We start from the raw sequence: 27,645 nt of genomic DNA, 5'->3' as shown, positions 1-27,645 counted from the left end.
TGATCAGAATTTTTGTGGATTTATAAAAAAAAGATTTTTTGTGTATTTGTTGGGATTCGGGTTTGCCACGAAAAGTCACATTTTGTTGGTAAAGATACTAATAACAATAATAACAGCTGTCATTTATAGACTGCTTATTATGTACTAGGGGGAATTCCCTGGCGGTCCAGTGGTTAGGACTCCACGCTCTCACTGCCAAGGGCCCAGGTTCAATCCCTGGTTGGGGAATTAAGATCCCGCAAGCCATGGGGCGGCCAAAAAAAAAGAAAAAAAATGTACTAGACACTGTACTTTACATATTTCGTTTAAACCTTATAATAATGCTGTAAAGTGAGTACTGTTATTATCCTGTTCCTGCTTTACACATGAGGAAAGCGAGATTCAGAATGAGTAAATTGTCCTGTGTGTTGGAGCTGGACTATGAACCTAGGTTTATCTAACTTCAGAACCTGTATTTTTAACCACTTTGGCTGATTTGCATGTGATCTATTAATGGAAACTTTAGCCTTTTATTGGTGTTAGTCACTCTTTACATAAGGGAAAAATACCTTCAATGTTCAAATCATTAGTTTAATGTGTAAATAATTGAAAATTTTGGATCAAACTTGCTAAATCTCTGCCTCATCTCTTCACACACAAAACCTAGGCTTCCAATAAAAATTTTTAAATAATAAAATAAAATGTAACTTTTCAAAAATCCTGGCTTTTAGGTATTATACTCATGTTTCTCTTCTAGTGAAAATAGTAACTTACTATTTTAGATTTCAAAAGAATTATTTCTTTTTAAGATTTATTGTTAGAGGAAAATACAGATAATTAGTTTTAATAAATCTAATTAAAGAGTAAAGATCAAATGTGGTTTCTTTCAACTAAATTATAATATTCCAGAAAAATTTTATATCAGATTATTCTTCAACTAATAGTGCCTTTTAACACTTTGGCTTTGCTTTGTTGCTTTCCTCCATTGCTCAATTAAAATATGTGTGGGCATTTAGAACAAAATCAGTCACAGACATGGTTAATTTAACTTTTTAAAAATTATTATTATAGAATAGTATTAAACATGAAAATGTCATATTGTGCCTAAATTATAGTGTTGAACTAAAACTTAACAGTTAAACAGGTTTTTAAAGACATGGATAAAATAGGTGGGAGAATATCAAAATACAAAACTGAATATTTAAATAATCTTTCCTACTTTAAGCTTAGAGTATTGCCTTTAACTTTTTCTTATGTGGCTATAGTTAACTGAGGTCTTCAATTTTTGCCCACCTTGGATTAAAATTAACATTCACTGTCCTTCAGGATTATACATCACAATCATATAGAATGAATTTTATATTTCAGCTAAAAATATATAAAGAAAGCTGCCTTATGTAAATGTATATATTTATTTTCTATACTTACCCCTAACTTATCCTATTGAGAAGTAATGAGATATTCATTCCTTAAATTTCAATTTAAAATATGAAAGACATTGATGTTAATTTTCATCTTTTGATAGAACTGAATCGTTTTACTCTATGAATGCACCAACTGATGTAAACTTCATGTTCTTCAAGGCTGAAAAAATATTTAGTAAATATAAAATTAAAAGTGTAAGTTGTAAGAAGGGATCCTAGACTTAAACCTACTCATCTTGATTTTTTGAATATTCATGTACACTATTTGTTTATGTATTTTATTATATAAGTGTAACAGAGATTTTACTTAACATTTCATTATCAATATTCTGTTGGACCCTCAAAGTATGTGATAATTACAAGGCTGTCTTTTCTTCCATCAGAACAGCAACCCAGAGTGCGTGGTTGGCTTCTGGCCAGTCTTGATGGTCAAACAACAGGACTTATACCTGCTAATTATGTCAAAATTCTTGGTAAAAGAAGAGGTAGAAAAATAGTGGAATCCAGTAAAATTTCCAAGCAGCAACAGTCTTTTACCAACACAACACTAATTAAAGGAGCAACAGCTGCTGATTCTTTGGATGAACAGGAAGCTGCCTTTGAATCTGTTTTTGTTGAAACTAATAAGGTTCCAGTTGCACTTGATTCCACTGGGAAAAATGGAGATAAACAAGATCTTTGATAACTTTCATGTTTACCTGCAGCTGAACTATACTTCAGAGTACTTTTAAAAAGTTTCTTCTTACAAAGAAATTCATCTTCAATCCAATGAAAACATTTGTTAATGGCTATTCCAGATGTTTTGTTGCTAGAAATTATTAAAGTTGTACACTAGTATGTTGGTCTAGTGACCTGGTTACATTTTACGAGTTGTTATTGGACTATGAGGATATTTGTTTTACCTAGATTTTAAGATTATGGAGACTATCATTATCATCTAATTTAAAACCCTGTGTTTATTGAAAGAATACGATTCATGAACTATAGAATACACAGTTTGCTACAGTAGGGATCACTAATGCATTTTAAAATTCTAGATTAATTGACTTGGAATCCTCAGAAGTTGAGTGACAACATATAAATATCAGAACAGGCAAAAAGGCTAATTTTTCTACAACTTTAAACAGAATAATAAAAATTTTCTGATGTGTATTACATCCAGTATTGGGTTTTTTTAGGCAGTAGTAATGTTTTCACCCACTGACAATTGATACTTTTATCTTTTATTGTATTTTTTAAAAATTTATCTTGGAAAAGTCACTAGAAGCATTGTGAAGGAAATGGTTCCAGGGTGACATATAGCCCTAATTTAGTTTTCCCTGCTAATAAAGAGGCTATAATTTATCTTTCTTACAGATTATTTCCATTTCTTCAGAGGATCATATCCCTTTACAGTATGATTAGTTTTCATCCTGGGTGAATCAGAATACACATATGAAAGATTTACTTTGTTTTCCAGCAGCCAAGACTCAAGTCCTTTGAGTTTCCAACTCAGTTCCAGCAGCAACGATTTTAAATCTTTTCATAGATTCTCTGCTTCTACCTAATATAATTAACTTTTTAAAATTCCATATTCAGGCTGTTCTTTAAACATTGAGAGTGTGTCACATTGGGTACACATTTCTTTTAGGTGTGGTTTTTACCACTGAGACTATAAATACAATGCTGAATTGCCATTTAGAATATGATAGTGCTATTCGACTTGTTTTTTGTTTAATAATGATTTTAAATCTAGTTAAATTTCAGAACACTGAATATTTCCCCACAAAACTGGAAAATTCATGTACTTGCTGTGATCATACTACAAAAATAATACTATCAGAAATACAGGGTACAAGAATACATTTACATATATTGTTGAAAACTTGGAATTATTTGATATTTTGATTTAGTATTTTTATCTTTCTTCTTACAGACTTTATGTTTAACAAGTAAGTAATTCTAGAACAGTTCAAACTAAAACATTAGGAACCAAGTATGTGTATAATCAACATAGAATTTTACTAAAGGCTTCTTGGGAATCTCTCTTTTGAGACAATATAATAACTAATATATCATTTAAAGTACAAATGTTGACCCCGTGCAGAAAAAGTAATAAGATAGTAAAATCTGTTTATCTTAGGCATATTTTTCTAACACCCGGTTCTTCAAACCTTCAAGTTAAGGGGATTAAGTTACTTATATATTATTTTCCATTTGTGTTCTACAACTAGAGGTTCTGCTTTGTTTGTTAGAAAGTAATTTATGGAAATTTTGTTATTGAAACAATTTTTCATAAATTAATAAATTTGGCATTGAGACATCTAAATTGAATACTAGAAGTGAAGTAGAGGTGAGATGTTGAGTCGGCGCTGTTTAGATTAGAAAAGGTGGGTCTTTAAGATAGTACTTGTGATTGCTATTAAAGATGTATAGGGAGAAGAGTATAGTACAGAATGAATGACAAAAATAATTTGACTTGGGACATCCCTGGTGGTCCAGTGGTTAAGACTCTGAGCTTCCAATGCAGCGGGCGTGGCTTCCATCCCTGGTGGTCGGGGAACTAAGATCCCACATGCCTGCATGGCATGACCAAAAAAAGAAAAAAATTGACTTTTCTTAGGGTGTTTTTGGTTTTGTTTTGTTTGTTTGTTTTTGGTTAAGAATGCTAAATTGCAATGTATATTATCTGACAGGTAACTATTTGTGTTTGAAAATTCCTTTTCTATTAAGAATCTAGAAAAGGAATTTAGGACTAGAACAAGCAGAGACATTTTGTAACCTTTTTTAGATGACTAAATGTAATGTTTAAGGCTCCAATATTGTTATTTTTAGGAACTTATTTAAGGACTGCTACTTTACAGAAATTACTAACTGAAACTAAAACACTTTCAATTAAATAAAATAATAAATCACAAGTTACAACAATAAAACAGGTTTCATTTAAAAATTTTTTCTGATTGTAGTTTACCAGTGTAGAAAAGAAAAGGTAGGAGGACTATAAATTTTCATGTTTTAACATTTCATTTAGGTACTTGATTTAGTCTATCAGTGTGTCATAATTATATATTTACTTGAATACTGCTGTCCTTTATCTTGTGCTTTCTTTAATAGAAAAAAGAATGATATTAAATGCAGTTAAAATTTTATTTTTAATAGATTGTTAAGTTGCTTTTACTGGACAAATAAAAATATATTAAACTTGATTGACATTTTTTGAAGACAAACTTAACTCTTTTCAGGATTGCAATTAATGTAAAAGTCTCTGTATTTGTCTTCATATCATTGTGTATATTAACTACTGCAAACCAATGTGTCTGCTCTATTTCCTTGTGATTTAAAGAAAATATTAAATTTACATTTATATAAAAATTATCTAGAAGGTGAGTTAAATAAAAATAAGGCCTCAAGTCTAGGTTTTGGGAGACCTAGATTCTAGTCTGGACACCACTACTTACTTACTGTAAGATTATTTTTCAGTTTCCACATTGATAACATTGGAGATAGCTACTACATCTGCCTCACATGAGAGTGCTTTTTTTAAAATATGAAGCACAGTCAAAAGTAAGAGATTATGACAACTACTTATTTGTAATTTTTTCATGTATATTTAAACTTCTTACATCCTGTTAAAATGTCACAAGGTATTTATATCAATGTAAAATTTCAGATTCACACATAATTAAAATTAGTTCACTTATAACTTTGCCCAAAATGTAATTTTAAATTATTTTGCTGAATACCAGAACAGCCTAGAAAAATGCAGTGGAATATTTGTTCAACACAAAGAAATTTTGTTTTTTAAGCATTGCCTTTAAGTGTCCTTTCATATTGTATGTTGTTTTTATTTAGCTTATCTTATTTGGGAGAATGAACTGTTTCTTTTAAAGACAGCTAACTCACAAATCCTGTGGGGTACTTACTATATTATGCCCTATGGATAGTTTTTCACATTTAATGAAGAAATGTTTTAGTCTGACTTAACTGTGTTTCTCTCCTCATATAAATCGTTTCTTTTTTTTAAGGATTTCATGTGCTCAGCATTGACTCAATCATTAATTATACTCTTTATTAATGACAGCAGTATCATTGGTCTAGAAAACCTACACTTTTGTTCTGCTTCATTTTACCTTAATAGTTTTTCTTCATCTCCTGGCTGCAATTCCATACTCCCCACTCTCTACTATATTTAATGTTTATCCTTCCAAGCCATCTTCCAAATTTTTGATATATTTCTTTGAAAAAATATATAATAACATTTATTTTGTATAACTTTTAAATTTTATATCAATGATATTATGATATAAATTTCATTTTGCTTCTAACTTTTATAAAATATTAGGTTTTTAAGAACTATTCATGTTACTGTATATAGCATACTTCTGACTGCTGCATATTATTCTATTTTATTCACATACCATAGATTATCTTTTCCTCTAGTCATAGATAGGTTATTTCCAGCTGTTCCCACTTCTACAAACTTGTACATTTCTTCCTATGACTCTGCCTTGTAGTTTCTTTGGTATATATGGCCTAGAGTAGAATGGCCGGGGTTTTGAGTATATGCATATTTAATTTCAGTTAGTAATGCTGGATTGTTCTTGGAAATGGTTGTACCAATTTGCACTTACACCAGCAAGACATGATGATTTCATTTTCTCTACATCTTCAGCAGTACTTGATATTTTCTGATTGTTGTTAATCTGATAATGTATGAAATTGTATTTTGTTTAATCTGCATTATCTGATTACTAATAAGTCTAAGCATATGCTTTTTAGTCATTCTGGTTTTCCAGTCTATGGATTGCCTATACTTATAATTTGCCCATTTTTCTACTAGACTTTTCTCTTTCTTGCTGATTATAGTACAATAAATTCTTTATATAGTCTAAATAATGTTTCCGGAAATAACTTAGGCTTTTCATTTATTAATTCTTGTCTTTGGTGTCCTTTATGGAATAGAAATTTTAAATTTTGCCCCCAGTTGTTTGTATTTTTAAGGTCTTGTTCTATCAGTGTTATAGTTTTACCATTTACATTTAATATAATTGGAGTTTATTTTTGGATATAGTATAAGGTATGAGTCCAACTTTTTCTCCAGCTAATCATTAAGGGAAAAGTGTTATTAAGAAAACCACTTCTCTCTCTCTCTAGAGGAAAATTATCTTGGATTTACTTTTTCCTTAGCACTATTTCCTTGAAACAGTGGGTTAAGATAAATAAGGAATGCCAGCTGTTTACCCAGCAACATTTTTTTTATTGTAAAAAGCACAGGCTTTGAGATTTCTCTGAGTAAGGTACAACTGATAACCAAGCTTGTTCCTCCTTGGGGAGATGTGGAACCCACCTTTAGGGATTTTTACACCATAGTGGTTCCTGTGGCATGTGAGGCTTACCTAAGGTGGATGCTCTCCTCTATATGCTGTGTTTACAGTGCTATACCTTTCTGGCAAGCTAAGTGACATTGGTGCCTTTTGGATCTTGTCAGTGTGAATGTCTGCCGGGTATGCAGAGTAGAGTTGTAAGTTTTTCTAACACCATCTATTAAATCCATATTTTCCCATTTCATTACATACCAAGTTTCCATAAGCATGAAACTGGGGCGCTCTGTTCTGTTTATTGGTAAATGTCAATTCCTTTCCCAGTACAACACTTTTAATATAAGTTTGTAATATGTCTTAATAGGTGAATCTATTTGTCCTACTTTGTTAAAATTACCTTAGCTGTTTGTGGATTTTTATTCTATGTATGTATACATTTTAGTATCTATGTATACATTTTAGTATCAGTTTATGAAGTTCCCCAAAACAAGCTGCTGAGATTTTTATTGGAATTGAATTGAATTTGCAGATTAATTTAGAATTAACATTTTTACAAGGTCAAATCATCACATTTGTGAACATAATTTTTTTCTTCATTTATTCTGGACATCATGTGTTTATGGGTTTTTTATTTGTTTGTTTTTTTGGCTAATTCCTAGGTACTTCATACTTTTCGTTGCCATTGAAAATGGTATCCTGTTATTTCTGATCATGTTGAACTTGATGTTGATCTTGTATTTCCAGCTTTGATGAATGCTTTTTAATTCTAAAGTTATTGATTCTCTTTGGTTGTCTATCTAAATGCAAATGCAAATAATGAGTTTTATTTCTTCGTTTTCAGTCCTTATACCTTTCTTTCCTCTTTATTGTTTCAGCCAGGTTGCCAGTCTGTATTTGATGGTAGTTGTGGTAGCTGGCATTTTTATCTTATTTCTACTTCAGAATCTAAAGTTGCTTTATTAAATGTGATGCTTGCTGGAGTTTTATGCTAGTTAGTCTTTATCGAAAGAAGTTCCCTTTTATTGATAATTTAAATGTGCCTTTGTTTAGATGGTCTTTTGATTTTTGACCTTTAGTAATAGTAATATAGAGTATAACATTGATCTTCTGGTATTGAACCATTCTTGCATTCCTACTTGATGTTATTTTTTTCAATGAAATAATTTGTTTTATCAAAAATACATATAAATGAGCATGGAAGATGATTAATATAAAAGTGGGGTATCATGCAGGAATGTAACACTATTCAGAAGGCAGAATTGCCACTGTTTGATGAGGTGTCCCAGAAGATAAGCTGAAAAGAGGCACTGGGTCATAGTCTGGCTTCGTTGTCTCTAAAATTTTACAAGAGCCTTTTCTGGAGGAAGTAATTGGGCAAGGCCCTGAGCAAATATTGGGAAGCCTAGAGTTATCCACAGTTTACGTATTTTGAAATATGTGCCAGCTCCTAGAGCTGGATACTGCCTGTGACACAGGAGGAGTGGGCTGCTTAGGCTTTTCCGCTTTTAAGTTCCCTATGGCTGTCCTTCAGCACTCAGGAGTAGGTCAAAGCAGAACACTTGTGTGTTCTCAAAAGATCCAGGGAGCAGAAGGAAAGAGCTAGACCATCAGCACATGGTCTCACAAGCCAAGTACAGCAAATAACCTAGGCCAGAGTCACCCAGGCACTGTCAGATTTCTTAAAAATAAGGTATACCATAAGAAAACATCAGTTGTCTCTTAAGTCATTCTGCACGAATCTGAACTGGCTGCTCTCTTTGCCTGGTGCACAATTACCCTGGGTTCTGTATTTTCCTGAGGAGTCCTATGATCTTTCTTATTTCTGTACCCTACATTTGCCTCTTTCTTGGTTTACTCTCTTGGAGAGGTAAAGCACATCTAGTAGCTTCCTGAGAAAGGCTGCATGGGAGGTAAAGTGTGGGTCCTTGAATGTCTGAAAATGTCTTTAATTCTAATCTCAATTTGAATAATAGTATGGATATAGAATTCCAAGTTTGCAGTTGTTTTTCTTTAAAAATCTGAAGGGATTTCTCTGTTGTCTCTAGCTTCCATTGTGGCCACTGCGAAGGCTGAAGCTGTTTTGATTCTTGATCCTTTATATGTGCCCTATTTTGTTTTTGTTATCCTCTCTAGAGGCTTGTAGGATCCATCCGAGGACATTAATGATTGTAAATTACTTTGTTTTTTATTTGTTTGTTTATTTCGGCTGTGCCAGGTCTTAGTTGCAGCATGCAGGATCTTTTAGTTGCGGCATGTGGACTTCTTATTTGCAGCATGCATGCGGGATCTAGTTCCTGGACCAGGGATCGAACCCGGGCCCCCTGCATTGGTAGCTTGGAGTCTTACCCACTGGATCACTAGGGAAGTCCCTAAATTACTTTGTTTTGAAGTTTCCATTTTCCTACATAGTCTTTTCTTTCCCCTATGTTACTGTGTGTGTGTGTGTACGTGTGTACGTGTGTGTGTGTGTTTATGTTTTATCTCTATCACAATAAAGATTTTCCTCGGGTTTCTGCTGAACTTTGGCTGCCTGCTTATATTTAAGAATAAGAGTCTGAACAGCTGATTGAAGACTTTGAGCAGATAGGGAGGGCTTGTTGTCGGTGAACTTTGTGTTAAAGTAGTTTGGAACGTATGACATACGATTTGCTAATATTTCCCTAAATTAAACTTTCTATCCAGTCTCAGGTAGAGTGACCCACCAAACTTACAGAATGGTCAGGAAAACAGAACAGAAAGCACTTTAACTGTAGGTAGGCAGGCAGCTCCAATGAGAGTAGAGAGAGAATGGAAAACTGCTTGTGTATAGTTTCTCCTTCCAAACTCACCAATCAGCTAAATCACTCCTTCCCTAAGAAGCTGTTAGTAAAATAGGGAGAGAAGGAGGGAGAAAGAGGCACCAGTGTTATTCTAGAGAAATACTTCCATGTGAAAAAATGGAGTAGGGAATTATGTTAGATTGAACAGTATGTTAAAGTGAATGTATATTTTAGATTTGTCTTCATATTTGCTTTTGGGGTGGTCTCTTTGCTGTTTCTAAGAGAAATATATTTAAAAATCTCCAGTTGTTGATATATTCTCATGGTTTTATCAGTTGTTATTTTGTATATTTTTGCTACCTTACTATAAGTTTTGTACTTAGCATGCTTTCTGTTTCTTTTTTTTATAGATCAGATTTCTCTGCAGGTTTGGAAGCTGTACATTCTATTTTTATTCTCGTTGTGGTTACTTCTAACCCATAATTATGATTATTTTTCTCTACCAGCGTTTAAAGTTATCAATGTTGGAGTCTTACGATAACACAAGAATGTTGGCACACTATCCTCCCTGCTTTCTGCAGACACTTTTCCTATTGTCTCCCTGCCCCTATTCTTTCACTTGTTGGTATCACTTGGAGTTTTTTATTCCAGTTAATTTTTTATTTTGAATATTTGCCTAGTAGAACAAATAACTTGTCTGAGGTTACTATTTATCCTTCCTATATATGTTTTATCCATTCAGTTACATGTTTAACCATCAAACTAATAATCACATGGTTTTAAAAAATCAAATTGTGATTAAAAACACATAAGGAAATAAAGTAGTCACCTACCTCACTCCAGAGTCCTGATCCCAGAATCAACCACATTTAACTCCTTGCTAATCTGTTTCTATCTTCTTATTTCAAAATAATGTGGTCATCTCACTTTTTTTTTTTTTTTTGGCTGTACGCGGGCCTCTCACTGTTGTGGCCTCTCCCGTTGCGGAGTACAGGCTCCAGACGCACAGGCTCAGCGGCCATGGCTCACGGGCCCAGCCGCTCTGCGGCATGTGGGATCTTCCCGGACCGGGTCACGAACCCGTGTCCCCTAGCATCGACAGGCAGACTCTCCACTACTGCGCCACCAGGGAAGCCCTCATCTCACTGTTTTAACTTACCAACTTTAGAGGTTATCTATTACCCTCTCCTTCCCACCCCCTGCCATGGAGGATTTGGCTACCTTACACTACCATCCCACACTTCTTCTTACCCATCTTCCTAATATTATTTTAACTTTTAGTCAAGTCAGTGAAAATGTTTGCATTATTGTGACCATGTAAGTATTGTTTCTTTATTTATTATGTAACTCTCTGGTTTTCCTGGTGTTGACATTGCCTTGCTTTTTTATTTGTCTAGTTTCTATGTACTGTACCTGGCTAAAAGGAGTGGTGCCTAATGCTTTCAAAGTGCTGAGACTTTCAGGAGTTCTGCAGTGTAAACAGTCTTAGTTGTCAGAATCCCAGTCTTTGGTATAATTTCATCCCCTCTGCTAAGTCAGTTACCTTACATCCATTTGCTTTCTTACTGCTTCTGAAAGTCTCACTCATTGTTGTCTTCTCTTGGGACTTCCCTGGTGGTCCAGTGGTTAAGACTCCATGCTTCCAATGTAGGGGGTGCAGGTTTGATCCCTGGTTGGGGAGCTAAGATCCCACATGCTGTGCAGTGTGGCCAAAAAAACAAAAAAAAACCATTGTTGTCTTCTCTTTATGCTTTGTCCTGGTTGTTTAATACCTCTCATTCTTTTTTTTTTTTTGTCATTTTGGGGGAGATTTTGAGGGGAAAGGAGAACAAGGTGAATAATCTCTTGTATTTAGAAAACAAAGTGGTTTTCTGCAACCATGTGTTATATACCTTCGAGAGAGTTATCCATAGTGCTGCCCATTCATTCCTCCATACCTCCCCCTGTTCTGTGTTGAACTCAATTCAACAGGTTTTTCCCACCACCACCACCCCCATCAAAACAACTCTTGTTGAGGTCACTAGTGACCATTACACTGCTTTCCAGTGACCAATTCTCAGTCTTCGTTCTACTTGACTTAAGGTGGCACGGTTGATTACTTCCTCCTGCTTGAAAATCTTTTTTCCCTTGGCTTCCAGGACACCATACTCTCCTGGTTTCCCTGCAATATCACTGAACCCTTCTTTTCAGTCTTCATTGCTGGTTTCTCCTCATACTCCCTACCTCTAAATGTTGGAGGATCTCAGAGTTTAGACCTTGGACCACTACTGTATACTCACTTCCCTGATGATCTCACCCAGTCTGGTGACTTACAATACCATATGTTTTGATTACAAAATTTTTGTCTTCAGGCCTCATCTTTTATTTGAATTCCAAAATCATATCCACCTGCCATTTCACTATCTCCACTTGGTATCTACCAGGCATCTTAGGTTTAGTATGCTTAAAAATCCTGATGTTTCCTTCAAAACCTGTTTCTCCTTCATTCTCTTCCATGTGTCACTAAATGTCAACTCCATCTTTTGTTTAGGCCAAAAATTTTGGAATCCTTTCTCTTTTTCATTCATACCCCACATGTATCAGGGAATCCTGTTCGTAGTAACTTTAGAATATATTCAGCATTTAGCCACTTAGCATCTCCACTGCCCCCTCTCTGGTCTAAGCCACATCATTGCTTGCCTAGATTATTGTAATAGCCTTACGACTTGTGGCTCTGCTTCTGCCTTTACCTCACCAGACCTATAGTCTGTTGTCAAGACAGGAACAGAGTGATCCTTTTTTTAAAAAATCTAAGTCATAATACAACACTCCTCTGCTAAAAACTCTCCAGTGGCTTCACATTTGACTCAGTAAAAACTCAAAGTCCTTATAGCGGTCTACACGGTGTTAAGCTATCTGACCCTTTCTACTCTTTGCCTTCTACTTTCCTCCCAGGAGTCACATTGCCCCCCTTGTAGTTATTTGAATATTCTAGGCATGCTTCCATAGGAGCTTTGCACATAGCTTTTCTTGTGTCTGGAGCCCTTTTCTCCCAGATATCTTCACGGCCCTCTTCTGCATCTTTCTGGTCATTGCCCAAAAGTCATCTTCTCAGTGAGAAGATCCATGTCACTCTTTTAAACTGCAACCCTTTCCTTCTCCCTCTGCATTCCCTTATCCTTCTGCCTTTTTTCTTTGCAGCATATATTGCTTTGTGTCCTCCTGCATCCCCATACTTGAAAGTACCTGGCAAATTTAGGCATTCATTTATATTGAAAGAATGAGTGGATAAATCATAGTAGTTACCTGTTCCTAATACTCTCAATGTCAAAACGTTTCACTGTAAAAAGAGCATATACGACTGTTATGAAATTAACACTCATGTTAATGGTAAATGACAAAATCAGTGCAAGGTAAGTTAATGGCTTAAATTCATAACTACTAGCTACAGTATGCAATATTTCCCTAGATATGTATAATTCATCAATGTTTAGTTGCTTCTACCAAGGGTTAGGAACTAGGCTGCACAGCCGGAGGTGAGCAGCAGCAAGCAAGCAATCGAAGCTTCATCTGTATTTACAGCCGCTCCCCATCGCTCACGTTACCACCCGAGCTCTGCCTCCTGTCAGATCAGCCATGGCATTAGATTCTCATAGGAGCGCAAACCCTACTGCGAACTGTGCATATGAGGGATCTAGGTTGCACGCTCCTTATTAGAATAATGCCTGATGATCTGAGGTGGAGCTGAGGCAGTCAGTGATGCTAGCGCTGGGGAGCAGCTGCAAATGCAGATTATCATTAGCAGAGTTTTGACTGCATAGAGACCATAATCAATCAATTGCTTGCAGACTCATATCAAAACCCTATCAGTGAGCGGCAAGTGACAAGCTGCATCTGGTGGCAGGCTTTAAATCAGAATCTGACACTAATTTTAGTCCGCACATGGCCTGCCTTTTTTTTTTTTTTGGCTGCGTTGGGTCTTTGTTGCTGCACACACAGGCTTTCTCTAGTTGTGGCGAGCAGGGGCTACTCTTCGTTGCAGTGCACGGCCTTCTTTTTTTTTTAAACATCTTTATTAGAGTATAATTGCTTTACAATGTCCACGGGCTTCTCATTGCGGTGGCTTCTCGTTGTGGAGTACGGGCTCTAGGCAGGTGGGCCACAGTAGTTGCAGCACGCAGGCTCAGTAGTTGTGGCACATGGGCTTAGTTGCTCCACGGCATGTGGAATCTTCCCAGAGATCGAACCTGTGTCCCCTGCATTGGCAGGCGGGTTCTTAACCACTGCGCCACCAGGGAAGAACTCTGCCCATTATTTTATTTACCACTTCCATTCACACCTCTTTCCCACGCTGTGCACTTGTCTCAGTCAGTTTTGGTTAAGCCCACAAGCTAACCCTAGCCAAAATGAGTAAAAAACAAACGTCGCTGGAGAGCTTCTTTGAAAAGGGAGAAAGACCCAGTGATGAGACAGCAGAAGACTCTAAGACTGTCAACAAAACGAAATCTGCATTTAAAAGAAAATACCGAGTCGTACTTAAATTACGGGTTCATTGCAACAGGTAATTCACATTCTCCAAGCCCACTTTGTATAATATGTGGCAACTGGCGATCAACGAAACCATGAAACCTTCAGAACTGCTTCGCCACATGGAGACCAAGCACCCTGCATTAAAAGACAAGCCTTTGTAGTTTTTCAAAAGAAAAACCCCCACAAAGAACAGAAGCAATTATTGAAGGCCACCACTTCATCAAATGTGTCTGCACTAAGAGGATTATTCTTTTTTTTTTTAATTAAGTTTAAAATTTTTGGCTGTGTTGGGTCGTCATTGTGGTGCGTGGGCTTCTCATTGCAGTGGCTTCTCGTTGTGGAGCATGGGCTCTAGGCGTGCGGGCTTCAGTAGTTGTGGCATGTGGGCTCAGGAGTTGTGGCGCACGAGCTTAGTTGCTCTGCAGCATGAGGGATCTTCCCAGACCAGGGATTGAACCCATGTTCCCTGCATTGGCAGGTGAATTCTTAACCACTGTGCCACCAGGGAAGGCCCGAGGGCATCATTCTTAGTGGCTAACCGCCTTGCTAAATCTAAGAAACCCTTTACCATTGGTGAAGAGTTGATTCTGCCTGCTGCTAAGGACATTTGTTGTGAACTTTTAGGAGAGGCTGCAGTTCAAAAGGTGGCACGTGTTCCTCTTTTGGCTTAGCACCATAACTACATGAATTGATGAAATAGCAGAGGATATTGAGACACAATTGTTAGGGCTAGTGAGTCAACGTGGTACACAATCCAGGTTGACAAGTCTACCAATGTTGACAAGCCAACAGTGCTTGTTTTTGTGCGATATATTTTTCAGGAGGATGTGCATGAGGATATGTTATGTGCACTTTTGTTGTCAACCAACACCACAGCGGCAGAACTATTCAAGTCTTTGAATGATTACATAACAGGAAAACTGGTCATTTTGTGTTGGTATATGCACGGATGGAGCAGCTGCCATAACTAGACAGCTTTCTGGTTTCACTACTCAGGTCAAAGAGGTCGCTTCTGAATGTGAGTCTACACACTGTGTCATCCATAGAGAAATGCTGGCTAGCCGAAAAATGTCACCTGAACTTAACAACATTTTGCAGGATGTGATTAAATTTATCAACCACATTAAAGTAGATGCCCTTAACTCACGTCTGTTCGTGCAGCTCTGTGAGGAGATGGACCCAGAGCACACACGTCTTCTCCCATACACAGAAGTGAGATGGCTTTCTAAAGATAGATCACTGGCCAGGGTTTTTGAGTTACAAGAGCCACTCGAGAGATTTCTTTTAGAAAAACAGTCACCACTGGCAGCACATTTCAGTGACACAGAATGGGTCACAAAACTTGCTTACTAAACATATTCAACCTGTTCAATGAACTCAATCTGTCACTTCAGGGGAGGACGACAACTGTATTCAAGTCTGCAGATAATGTGGCTGCATTCAAAGCCAAACTGGACTTATGGGGGCAATGAGTGAACACGGATTTTTCACGTGTTTCAAACATTAGCAGAGATTTTGAAAGACTGTGCCAGGGCCTTCTTTCTCCCAGCTGGTGCATGATCACCCATCTCAGCTTTCAAAAGAGTTTGCGCATTACTACCCAACCACAAAAGACCCCCAGACGGGGAAGGAATGGATCCGTGACCCATTTGTGAATAAGCCAGGTGAATCGACCTTGTCCGTGCTAGAAGAGGATCAACTGCTTGAGATCGCAATTGACGATGGCCTTAAAATTATGTCTGAGACAAGTCCAAATTTCCATACGTTCTGGATTAAAGTCAAGGCGGAATAGCCTGAGATTGCCACAAAAGCACTGAAAAGCCTGCTTCCATTTCTAACATCCTGTCTTTGTGAAGCAGGGTTTTCTGCAGTGACAGCAACCAAAACGAGATTACAGAGTAGACTGGACATAAGCAACACACTTCGTGTGTCACTGTCTCCCATCACCCCCAGGTGGGACCATCTAGTTGCAGGAAAACAAGCTCAGGGCTCCCACTGATTCTGCATTAGGGTGAGTTGTATAATTATTTCATTATATATTACAGTGTGATAATAACAGAAATAAAGTGCACAATAAATGTAATGCGCTTGAATCATCCCGAAACCCTCTCTCTCCCCTACCCCCCAAAACCCCGGTCCGTGGAAAAATTGTCTTCTATGAAACCGGTCCCTGGTGCCAAAAAGGTTAGGGACTGCTGGCTTATACTATTAATAGACAATAATAAGTTAAGATTAAAATCCATAGAAATATCAAACTGTTTGCCCTTTATCATTTACATTTTGTGTAGTTTAAATTTGGTTGATTTTCAACTCCAGTAATATGTTCATAACCTAGCATACTTAAAGTTTTAGTTTAAAGCCAGCTTTAGTAAGCTTCAGTTAGAAATTAAGCCCCAGAGAAAAGACTACAAGTCATTTAGATAGCATACTTTTTAGATGACATAATTAGAATTGATACTGTAATTGCCCCCAGCAACTTCATTTTATTTATTCTATTCAACATACATTTGATTTCAGGATCTGTGGATCTTTGGATTCATCTTTTAATCAGTTCTGGAAATTTTACAATTATCTCCTTTCTGTTCTCTGTAGAATTCATATTAGACATATGTTTAGCCCTCATTCTACCCTCCATATCTTTGTCTTTCATATTTTTCATCTCTTTGTCCCTGTGCTGCAATCTGGTTAATTTTTCATGTATACAGCATCTGCATGTTCACTCTTCAGCTATTTCTAATTTACCATTTAACTGATTCACTGAGGTTTCTTTAAATTTCCATAATTATATTTTTAAATTTAAATAATTATAATTAATTATATTTCAATAATTGTATCTGGAAGTTTTTTTTTCAAGCTGCCTATTTATTATTGATCATTTATTATGCCCTTTATTTAAGTATGCTATGTTAATGTCTGCAAGAACTCAAATATCTGCAGTCCTTGGAAGCTAAAATGCTTATTGCTTGTGCTGACTCTCACACATAGTATCTGGCCTCTTTACATTTATGGTGCCCTTTATGAATTCACTGCTTGTTAATCTGTAAATTCCACAGGCCAAAACTGGGTAAGGCTTGACTGCAGAGGATTCACTTTTGCCTCTGCTGGTATAATAGAGGCATCATTATTTTGGGACCATTTCAGTCCTTCCTTGAAGGTCTTGAGTAACTGTAGGGGATAGTTAATTTCCTCTCACCCTCACTCTACTTCTGAGCCAAAGCTCAGAATCCTCACAGCTAAGTTGCTATGGTCATCCACTTCTCGGGACACTCATACCCCTCTCTTCTGCCTGCAGTTTCCACCAGTTTTGATGGATTTTGCCTCTCCCCCTACTTCATATGAGATCAGTAGTGTGTTGATGTGCGTTTCCCAGCCAGAGTCTTACTTGTTCATCAGGAGAGTCTCACGTGTAGCCAACCACAATGTCAAAAGTAGAAGTTCCCTCCAATTTCCAGACTCTCATAAACAGTTATTTCAAATTTTACATTGTGGAACATCCAATATATCTGTGTTTTTGTTTCTTTGAGATGTTTTGGTAAAACCAATATTTACTTTATAAAAACTAATCCTTTCATTGAAATTAACTGGGAATCTCAATATCCCCAATGGAACATGAGGAGAAACCAGGAATGAAGAAATGATATTAATACCAGAAAGTAAACAAAGCATAATTTCTATTAGTAAACTTAATAAACCAGCAAGCATGTATATTTCACCTTATTTTTCTCATTTGCCACAGATCTTCACAGGTCCTTAAATTAAGACAGATATTTGGAAACTTTTGCTTTAAGATTTAGGAAGATTCCTAAGTGCCTTCTGGCTCATCAAAGGAAAGTCAGATACATTTATAATAGTGTAGTTTTATGTATTTTTTATAGTCGATGGCAATATTCTTTGAAATTCTTTGAAAACTGTTCATCCATGTATGTTCAACCATATATGATAAGGCAACTAAACTACTAAATTGATTGGAAAACCCCACTTCTTAACCATTGTATTAATGATTAAACATTTAATGCTTTACTCTTTTTCCATTTGTATGTGAAAGAAAATTTTTAAAGCCAGCAAAAATTAATTTCTTGATATGAATGGTTAACACATTTTCTAACTGAAACTTGGTAATATTTATTAAGTTCAAAATAATATCTACTTTATTGAGTTGTTGAGAGGTCTAAAGGATACTCTGTGTTAAGCAAAGTAGGTAGCATATAATTAGGGCTCTTGTTAAAGGTCATAAGTACTTCTTAATAACCATGTTATCAAGATGCAGTTTTGAATCAGGAGCTGTCTTTAAAGACTAAGGACCTGCTCAGGGGATCAGGTGGAACAGTGCGGTTGGAACAGAGATGTTCTCTAGTAGCATCCTATTAGAAGAGTGGGAAATTATCTCTACCTGTTACTAGCACAAGTACTGAGGGACAAGGGGAAAAGTTATTGTTCAGGAGTAAGCAGTCAAGATTCTACAATGTTGAGCGTAGAACTGCCACACACATAGTACATATGTGTGGACTATGTATGTATACATACACACGTACACAGATGGAGGACTTGCAGGCTGAGCATGTGGTATATCAATTTAAGAATCTCCCAAAGCAGTGTCTCCCGAACAGCAAAACTGGGGAAGTTTTAAGCTAAGGGTACATGCATATTCATGAAGGAGCTTGAGCAGAGGAGGATTCAGCATAAAATTGGAGCAAAGGTCAACAGAGTCCAAGTCTTACTTGATTGAAGTCAGGAGGGTCAATATCATCATTCCATCCTTCACCTGGATGGGGGCCTTAGCTCCTGCAGAACTCAAAGGTATAATTATTATGTATATGCCTTGAGGAGGAGCTAGGACTCTGCTTTATCACTGCACTTTCTTTGTTCCTGCGTCCTTTTGTTCCCTTAAGATCATTAATTACTGAGTCATGTTCAAGGGCAAGCATCACAGCACGCTTAGATCACAAAATGGCTTAGGCCCAGTTGGCTTCTCTTATGTTCATAGCAGCACTATTCACAATAGCCAGGACATGGAAACACCCTAAACGTCCATCGACAGATGAACGGATAAAGATGTGGTATATATATATATATATATATATATATATATATATATATATATATATATTCCACAATGGAATACTACTCAATCATCAAAAAGAACGAAATAATGCTATTTTCAGAAACATGGATGGGCCTAGAGATTATCATACTAAGTGAAGTAAGTCAGAAAGAGAAAGACAAAAACCATATTGTACTACTCATGTGTGGAATCTAAAATATGATATAAATGAACTTATCCATGAAACAGAAACAGACTCAGAGACACAGAGAACAGACTTGCGGTTGCCAAGGGGAAAAGAGGATGGGGTGGATTGGGAGTTTGGGATAGCAGATGCAAACTATTATATATAGAATGGATAAACAATAAGGTTCCACTGTATAGCACAGGGAATTATATTCAATATCCTGCCATAATGAAAAAGAATATGTGTGTAACTGAATCACTTTGCTGTACAGCAGAAACACAACACTGTAAATAAGCTATACTTCAATAAAATAAATTTTTTAAAAAAAGGAACACTGACATGTAGCATTTACCCTACAAGACTAAACTTTATACATCTGACTAGGTTCCCAGCAGTAGTCACCACAATAACACACTTGGCTGAACATATTAATGTATGAAAACTCAACCTGTAACTCAGAGCTATTTACATTTTTCAAGAGATGCCTCCTGATGAAGACAATGCTTCACCCTAGATTCTTTTGATGTCGCTCAGATCATGCAATTTTCCCATTCTACCTAATCAGGTATATCAAAGACTCCAACAATTTCACCCAATTTTTATCTGAGTTCTTCTATCTCCCCTACGTTCCCCTTTCTTCTGGACTGAGAGTTGATCATGTAAGTTCTGGCTCGGGGCATCTGGTTGCTAAGAGACAAGACGCTGATAGGGTGGCACGCTGCACTGCGACTAGAGTGAATGCGAGGTGGGGCCGGGGAGGAGGAAGGCAAAGGCTAGGCGCAGCGGCCAGTCGCCGCCGCAGCTCCTCGGCTCCCTCCCTCCCGGCCGGAGCTTGTCGTTCATTGGCTGCGCCGCAAAGGCGCTGGCCTACGATTGGCTGGCGGCTTTGATCCCCGCGCTCCCCGCCCCGCGGAGCTGGTACCCTGCAGTCTCCTGCTAGCGGGCGGGGGTAGCTTGTGAGGGCGCCGCGGCCGGTTCATGGCGCGGGCGGTACCGGTCTCTGCAGGTGACGGAGGCACAGCGAGGGCCGCCCCGGCGTAGAGGTGAGCGGGACGCCGAGGGGGCTCGGGTGCCGGTTGGGGGCGGGAAGTGTGGCGAGAGGCGGTACCGCTGGCAGCTAGCGGGTTCCCTCTGCGGCCTCCTCCCCTGGCGGCCGGGGTCCAGCTCGTCCAAAGTGCCTCCCCGAACGCCCCCACGCGCAACCCGCAGCCCGCCAGCCGTGCCTACTCCAGGTTCCCGAAGCCCGTCCAGCCCGCGAACCAGCTGAGGGACCCCCGGCGTCTGCCTCCCGGCCTAGCCCTGGGTCCCTGCCCCGCATCTTCTCCTCCGTCGCCTAAGCTGTCCGCCCCGCGCCTTTGTCCGCCCCTCACCCGCTCAGCTCTCGGAGCTTCTGCCCCTTCGGGGGAGGCGGGGAGACCGCGAAGGTCTGGGCTGCCCCAAGGACGTGCTGCGCAGCGAGCCTCTGGGCCGACGGTTTGCAGGGCTTTGATCTATTCTTCTAGGTTTCAGCTGTGATTTTATTTTCCCCTTCAGGATCAAAGCCAGCTGCTTCCGTTCTCATTCGTGGTCAGAAAGCCTGGGCACAAGGCTTCTACCCTAGTGCGAAATAACTCTCTTATCCCCCACCCTCTGTTATGCCAGAGGCCTTTGACCTGACCTACTGGCCGCCGTCGCTTCCCATCTTCCTCTACCCAGGGGAAGAAGTCTCTGTCTACAAGACCCTTTTTCTGTTTGAAAAAAGAAAACGAAAATACAGATGCCAGTCGTGGACCTCTGGTCTTAATTACATTGGTTTTATTAATACATTTAAATAAACTACGATTGTGGGAATGGGGGAGAGGACATGAGGTGTGTTCTTTAAAAGTGTAGAGTATTAAATAGAATTTTTATTTTTGGTAAATAACACGTTTCACATTTAACATCTTTTTCATGTTTTATCATGAATGGGCGTAGATCTAGTAATAGTGTAGTTTGAGCTTCAGACTTTTTCTTATTGGCAGTTTTCAATAAGTCTATACTTCTTTACCAGGATGGGAGGCACTGTGACAGCTACTCAGAGAATTTATTAAGGTTTATCCATCAATGCTATACCTTTCATACTTACATTCTGACTTTAAGGGATGCTTTCTTGAACATTCGTTTAACTGGAATTAATACTGGGTAGTTTTCCCTTGCTTGATATGATTCAGTTGTGTAAAGAAAATGTTAACAGAAAAAATTTTTTTCATATTTAGATGATTTAAATTATTCTTAAACGTATATATTATAAATGAGTAGTATTATATTGGAAATACACATACAAGTTTTAATTATTTTATATGAACAGTATATTTGATTAGCTAACAGGTGCCTGCACATTGTAGGCCACAATAAATATTTTAGAAATTTTAAATGAATCTTTTTCGAAGTGGAGTAAAAAATCAGCACCCACGTCCTTTCCCTGAATTCTGTTTCAGACTAATTTTTATTGAGGCCCAAACAAATTGTAATAAAATACCCCATGCTCTAACATACTTCTCAAATTGCGTGGTATGAAAAGTGATGATGTGCTAGGCACACAAGTAGAGAACAGTGAAGTTCTGTAAAATCTATTTTCAACTGGTCTCAAGGCATTGTTTTACATTCTTAAACTAATTTTTGGCAATTTTTATGCCAATAATGGCCAAAATAGGAAAATAATAATAGCAATAATAAATTATTCATTGAGCACCTTTTGTATGCCAGGTAGTGTGTTATATATATTATCAAATCCTTACAATAACCTCAAAGGTAGGTATTATTTTCCCTATGTTGTAGCCGAGACCACTGAAATAATAGGTTGTACTGCTGGAAATGGTAAACTAGATAAGAATCTAGATCTGACTTTCTACTCATTTTGTTGAGAGCATACTTCTTGGAAAGTTGCTGTCTCTCCTTTCATCTGTCACATTTATCTTTTTGAATCCATTTAATCTGAGGATTTTTGGAATGGTAACGTTACCACTACAAACATTATGTAGTACTAAGTGCCAGGTAGTACTGTCCATATGTCCTCAAAAGTATGTGGGCTAGCTACTATTTTTCTTTGTTTTACAGATGAGGAAACTGAGGCATAGAGGTACGTAATCAGAACCAGATAATACCTTAAGTGGTAGAACCAGGACAAAAATTTGGGTAGTCTGGCTCCAGGGTCCATACCCAACACGATTCTGGCCCATCAACAAGGTACCTCTCTGGTTGCTAGGAAGCTGTGATTTTTAGAGTGCTTAGTGTTTTTCTTTGTTTCTTTTTAATGTTCATGCAGAAACATGTAGGATAACTTTATGATGTCTACCACCTGATGTCCTACATCAGTATTTTATGTAAACAATTACATAGTACTAATCATAGTTAACACTTAACTGAGAGCTTCTGCATTCCAACTCCCCATTCCAACATTTAAACATCTCACATAATCGTTAGCAGGATCCTAGGAGGTAGATACTGTTATTTTATGTTGCGTCACATTTGTAAGGTGCTTTTATTGTCTTCAAAGTGCCTTCACAAAAATAATCCCTTTGATTATTTGTATGATGTCAAGTAGAGGTATTACCAGCACTTAATTTTTATTGCAGAATTTCAAATGACTTGCCTTGACTAACTTGTGTGGAGTTAAAACTCAAACCAGAGCTTCAGACTCCTACGTTCATTGCTTTTTCCACTATACTGGTCTCTCAGTGGATCTTTGCTTTATACTTCTTGTCCTAAAATAGATAATATTTTTCCATAGGAACAGCTTATATTTGGAGATTATATTCCCAACCCAGATTCAACATCAGTTAAGTCATAGATATGATTAGCTGTAAATCTTTGTCATTATTTTCATCTGTAAATTTATGTTCTGACTTCATATATAATGCCTGGCACATGGTGAGGCCTCAGTAAATGTTAAAATTCTTTTTTTTTTTAAATTTCAGCTTTATTGAGACATAATCGACATAAATTCTCAAAATTTTCTGAATTTGAAGGGAGTAGCTTCTTTTTCTCTTCGATACCACAGCCTTCTCCCTCCCTTGCCTCACAAACAGCTTTCAAAATTGTTTCATTGAATCATAACTAACTTCAAAATGTTTAGACTCTCTCTCTACCCTAAGCCATCATTCCCAACTGCTGTCTTCCCTATACTCTCCTAGAATATAATGGAAAGAGCATGGATTTGAGAGTCAGTTTTACCTGGATTTGAGTCTTTGATCTCCCTCTTACTAGTTCTGTGGCCTTGTACAAATTATTTAACTTTTCTGAATGTGTTTCTTCATCTTGTAAAATTGGGGAAAGCATCTATCTTATAGGGTTGTGGTGAGAATTGAAATAACTTATATAAAAGGCTTAGCCAGCTCCAGGCTCCTAGTAAATATTCAGTAAATAAGTTCTTAAAATTCTCTAAGGTTGAAGGAGGTAGCTTCTTTTTCTCTTTGGTACTGCGGCCTTACCCTCCTCCACAATACCAACAGCTATTATGTGTCCCTCCTCTGCCCCTGATGGCTCCCCTCTGCTTTGGCTGTCAGCAAGTGATATTAAAATAATGTTTGTCTGTTTGTATCCTCAACTCTCTACTAGTAAACTCCTTGAGGACAGGGACCATGCCATATTTATTATGGTATCCCCAATGCTTGGCTTATAGTTGGGACTCACTAAATGTTTATTGAGCGACATCCATTTGGAAAGCCTTCTAGAGACTTTTTTCTTGGTCATCCTGTTGCCTGAAGATTTTGGACACACCCTTAGTTACTTGATTCAAGGTCTCCTGGATTGAACCAGAGGATGTGTGATGGTAGGAGAGAGGGTGCGGAGCCAGATGAAGAAGCAGGCGAAACCTCCACTCTGCAGGTGTGAGTGCATGTGTGTATATGTGTGGAGGTAGGTGCCTTGGCTTTTTATATATGAGAGTCAGGGTGTTTGTTTGGGTGTGTGTAAGGGTTAAACCTTATCAGGCCAGTTGTCACATTGCTTCTGAAGATAAGGAATAAGGACTTTCCAAAAAATGTTTCAAACATATAAAAACAATGCTAATTACATTTGTTGATATACTCTCCCCACCATATATAACTCATAATCACATGCGTAGTAACAATGATTATGCTTACCCTAAAATGTCAGATTAACTTAATTCTAAGTTTCGTTTGATTACATCAGTCAAAATTAAGTATACTCAGCCTCCATTGTTTATAGCATGGACATTCACTCACAGAGAAATAAAGGAAATATGGCTTAGGACTGCAATGAAATTATCATTCTTTTTAACTAGATTTTTTTTTTTCACAGTTTAGTTCTACCATCCATGAACTGCTAATCAAAATACAGATCAGGCATACATAAGGATTTTTTTTTAAGGAAGATATATTGTATTCAACTTTTTCTCTCAACATATTATTATGAAAAACTTTAAACATACAGCAAAATCAAAAGAATTTTATAGTGAACACTTGTATACCCGTCACTTATATTCTACCCTTAACATTTTATCATACTTTTTTAATCACATATTTACCCATCTGTCCATCCTTCTATCTATCTATCCACCCATCCATAATATTCAAATGCTGTTATATTTGAAGAGATTTGAGCTATATATTCTGTTTTGATTTTAGGTCAGTTTTATCTTTCCTTTATGTAGTAGTAGATAATTCTTAGGAGATAATTCTTAGGAATGAATTATAACTGATTTATAATGTTCTGAAAACATTTGGATTTCAGATGCAAATAAATCTATTTGTCTTCTCTGTCTCTAGTTCCAAAAGATGAGTCATGGATATTCAGAAAACAACAATTTCCTAAACAATAACAACCAAATGGTGTTGGACATGATCCTTTACCCATTAATTGGAATCCACCAGACCATCAACTGGGAATCAGTGGCAAGGCTTCTGCCTGGATTAACACCCAAAGAGGTAAGTAACAGTTTTCCAGGTATCTACTGAAAAGAGATCAGAAAAAGTGCTCAATTTAAAGGAATAACTGTTATACTAAGAAGAAATATTTGAGTTTTACATATTCATATGTACATATAAATACTGAATATGCATACATATGATGCAATTTGGCTAAATATAATCTATGTAAGTTATATGATATATTAACCCACCTGGTATGTTTAAATTCAACCTTATCTTAAATGTTTACAACTGAATGGGTAGATAACATTTTTGTAAATCCAGTTTTATTAAATTGCTAATTCTATGCTTTTCAAACTTGAGTAATGTACAGACCTTTTTAAAGGAAAAAAACCTTGAAAACTGCCAATGATGACTTAAATTATTATAGTGGAAATTAAATGTGCACTAACAATACTGGGTATAAACACACCTATACGATCATAAACCAAATTTACATTTTATAGACAAGTGAAAACTCAAACCAACACAATTCAAACTAATAAGCTTACTTAATGTGATAAGTAATAGTATTTTGCTGAAATTAAATTTCTGATTATAATGCAAATATTTGTGTAGCCTCTTGTGGCACAAATTTTTTTGCATTTAGCCTGTACTACCATGTGCCCTTCAAAGCCTTTACTCTTTCTCCACTTTTCTCTCTTTAACCCTCTACCATGAAGCTGTGTGTTGTGCCAGGACATTACTTGCCTTCTCTTGGCACTAACACATCTCTTCTCTATACCAGGTTTCTTCTCCACATTGTCCTTTATTAAAATTAGCCGTGGGGGCTTCCCTGGTAGCGCGGTGGTTGAGCATCTGCCTGCCGATTCAGGGGACACGGGTTCGAGCCCTGATTCGGGAAGATCCCACATGCCGCGGAGCAACTAAGCCCGTGCGCCACAGCTACTGAGCCCTCGCACCTAGAGCCCGTGCTCCACAACAAGAGAAGCCACCGCAGTGAGAAGCCCGCACACCGCAACGAAAAGTAGCCCCTGCTCACTGCAACTAGAGAAAGCCCGCACGCAGCAATAAAGACCCAAAAGCAGCCATAAATAAATAAATAATAGAAAAATAAAATTAGCCGTGGACAATTAAAATATTTCTTGGTACCAACTTAATTTTCAATTAATTTACAATAGAAAAGCGAATAGGCACGGAAATATTCTGTCATCCTAATGACCTGGATGATTTTATTAATGTTATCCTCAGAATCAAAACTCACAATCTAAAAACTCTTCTAGGGAACTCTTAGGTTTCTTGTAATTCATCTATGCACCCTAGTTGGAGAAACACTGACCTCAGAATTTTTTGCTGTTAAAAGGAACCCTAAAGTGGATGAGTCATCTCAGATTTCTAGAAGTAGAAAGGACATTAGTGATTTTACCCAGTAGGTTTTAAGCATATGTACCACTGCCTGGCCCATAATACACACTCAATAAATACCTATAGGATCAGTGAATGAACCAAATTCTACCCTCTTCTTTTACAGCTGAGAAAACCAGTACCCACAGGGATTACTTGCCCTCGGTTATGTTATAGGTCTTTGTGAAATGATGAGGGAATTTATTATTAAGTGTATATTATCATTCCCTAATCTATACTTTTTCATCTTTTGGAATTTTACGTGTTAGGTTTTAAAACAAGGCAAACCTGTGAATTTGACTATTTTTCCAACTTTTTATTGTGAATATTTTCAAACATACAGAAAAGTTAACAGAATAGTATAGCATCCCTATATCCTTTATTTGGAGTCAGCAATTCTAGGTGTTTGCTTGATCTCTTTATGTAACTTTTTTTTTCTTTGACATTTAGAAGTAGGTTTCAGACATCACGATACTTCATAGACTGTAGCATACATCTTAAAATAAGGATATTATTGCATAACTACAGTACCATGATCAAACCTAAGAAAATTAACAATAACTCCATCTTATCATCTAATATCCACTGTATATTCAAATTCACTCAGTTGAGAACTTTGTTTTTTTTTTGGCTGTACTGTGCGGCTTGCAGTTCCCTGACCAGGGATCGAACCCGTGCCCCCTGTAGTGGAAGCACGGACCCCTAACCACTGGACCACCAGGGAATTCCCAAGAAATTATTTTTTTAACTAAAATGCAACTAAATGTGAATCAGACTGTTTTTAAGTAATGTTAATTTTTTTTTTTTTCGCGGTACGCGGGCCTCTCACTGTTGTGGCTTCTCCTGTTGTGGAGCACAGGCTCCAGACGCACAGGCTCAGTGGCCGTGGCTCACAGGCCTAGCCGCTCTGCGGCATGTGGGATCTTCCCGGACTGGGGCATGAACCCGTGTCCCCTGCATTGGCAGGCGGACTCTCAACCGCTACGCCACCAGGGAAGCCCAGCAATGTTAATTTTTAATTAATTTCTTATTACTAAACAAGACATATCCTCAAAGAATACACACACAGACATAACACACACACACAAGGAAACAAGTGAAAAATCAGAATTATAAATATGACCCGACCTAAAGTAAGCTGTTGAAACCTTGTATATATCCTTCCAGATTCTTTTCTATTCATATATGAATTC

The 27,645-nt window shown here is 37.3% G+C and overlaps 2 protein-coding genes across 4 annotated transcripts in view; both read left to right on the top strand.

The window, feature by feature from the left end:
- Nucleotides 1-2,974, top strand: part of PEX13 (peroxisomal biogenesis factor 13) — a 33,936-nt gene extending 30,962 nt beyond the window's left edge. The window contains exon 4 of the mRNA XM_065891285.1: nucleotides 1,787-2,974. Within this exon, the coding sequence (XP_065747357.1) occupies nucleotides 1,787-2,085 (299 nt within the window). The 3' untranslated portion in view covers nucleotides 2,086-2,974. The remainder of the gene's footprint in view (nucleotides 1-1,786) is intronic.
- Nucleotides 2,975-24,955: 21,981 nt separating this feature from the next.
- The window catches only part of SANBR (SANT and BTB domain regulator of CSR), a 68,062-nt gene continuing 65,372 nt past the window's right edge, over nucleotides 24,956-27,645 (top strand). For all 3 annotated transcript variants that reach the window (XM_065891245.1, XM_065891246.1, XM_065891244.1), the window contains exon 1: nucleotides 24,956-25,105. In XM_065891245.1, coding sequence (XP_065747317.1) covers nucleotides 24,956-25,105 — 150 coding nt within the window. The remainder of the gene's footprint in view (nucleotides 25,106-27,645) is intronic.

The sequence above is a fragment of the Phocoena phocoena genome, chromosome 14 (genome assembly GCF_963924675.1).
Source record: "Phocoena phocoena chromosome 14, mPhoPho1.1, whole genome shotgun sequence".
Classification (NCBI taxonomy): Eukaryota; Metazoa; Chordata; class Mammalia; order Artiodactyla; family Phocoenidae; genus Phocoena; species Phocoena phocoena.
The sequence above is the reverse complement of the archived record's forward strand: the minus strand, read 5'-3'. Positions and strand labels throughout refer to the sequence as shown.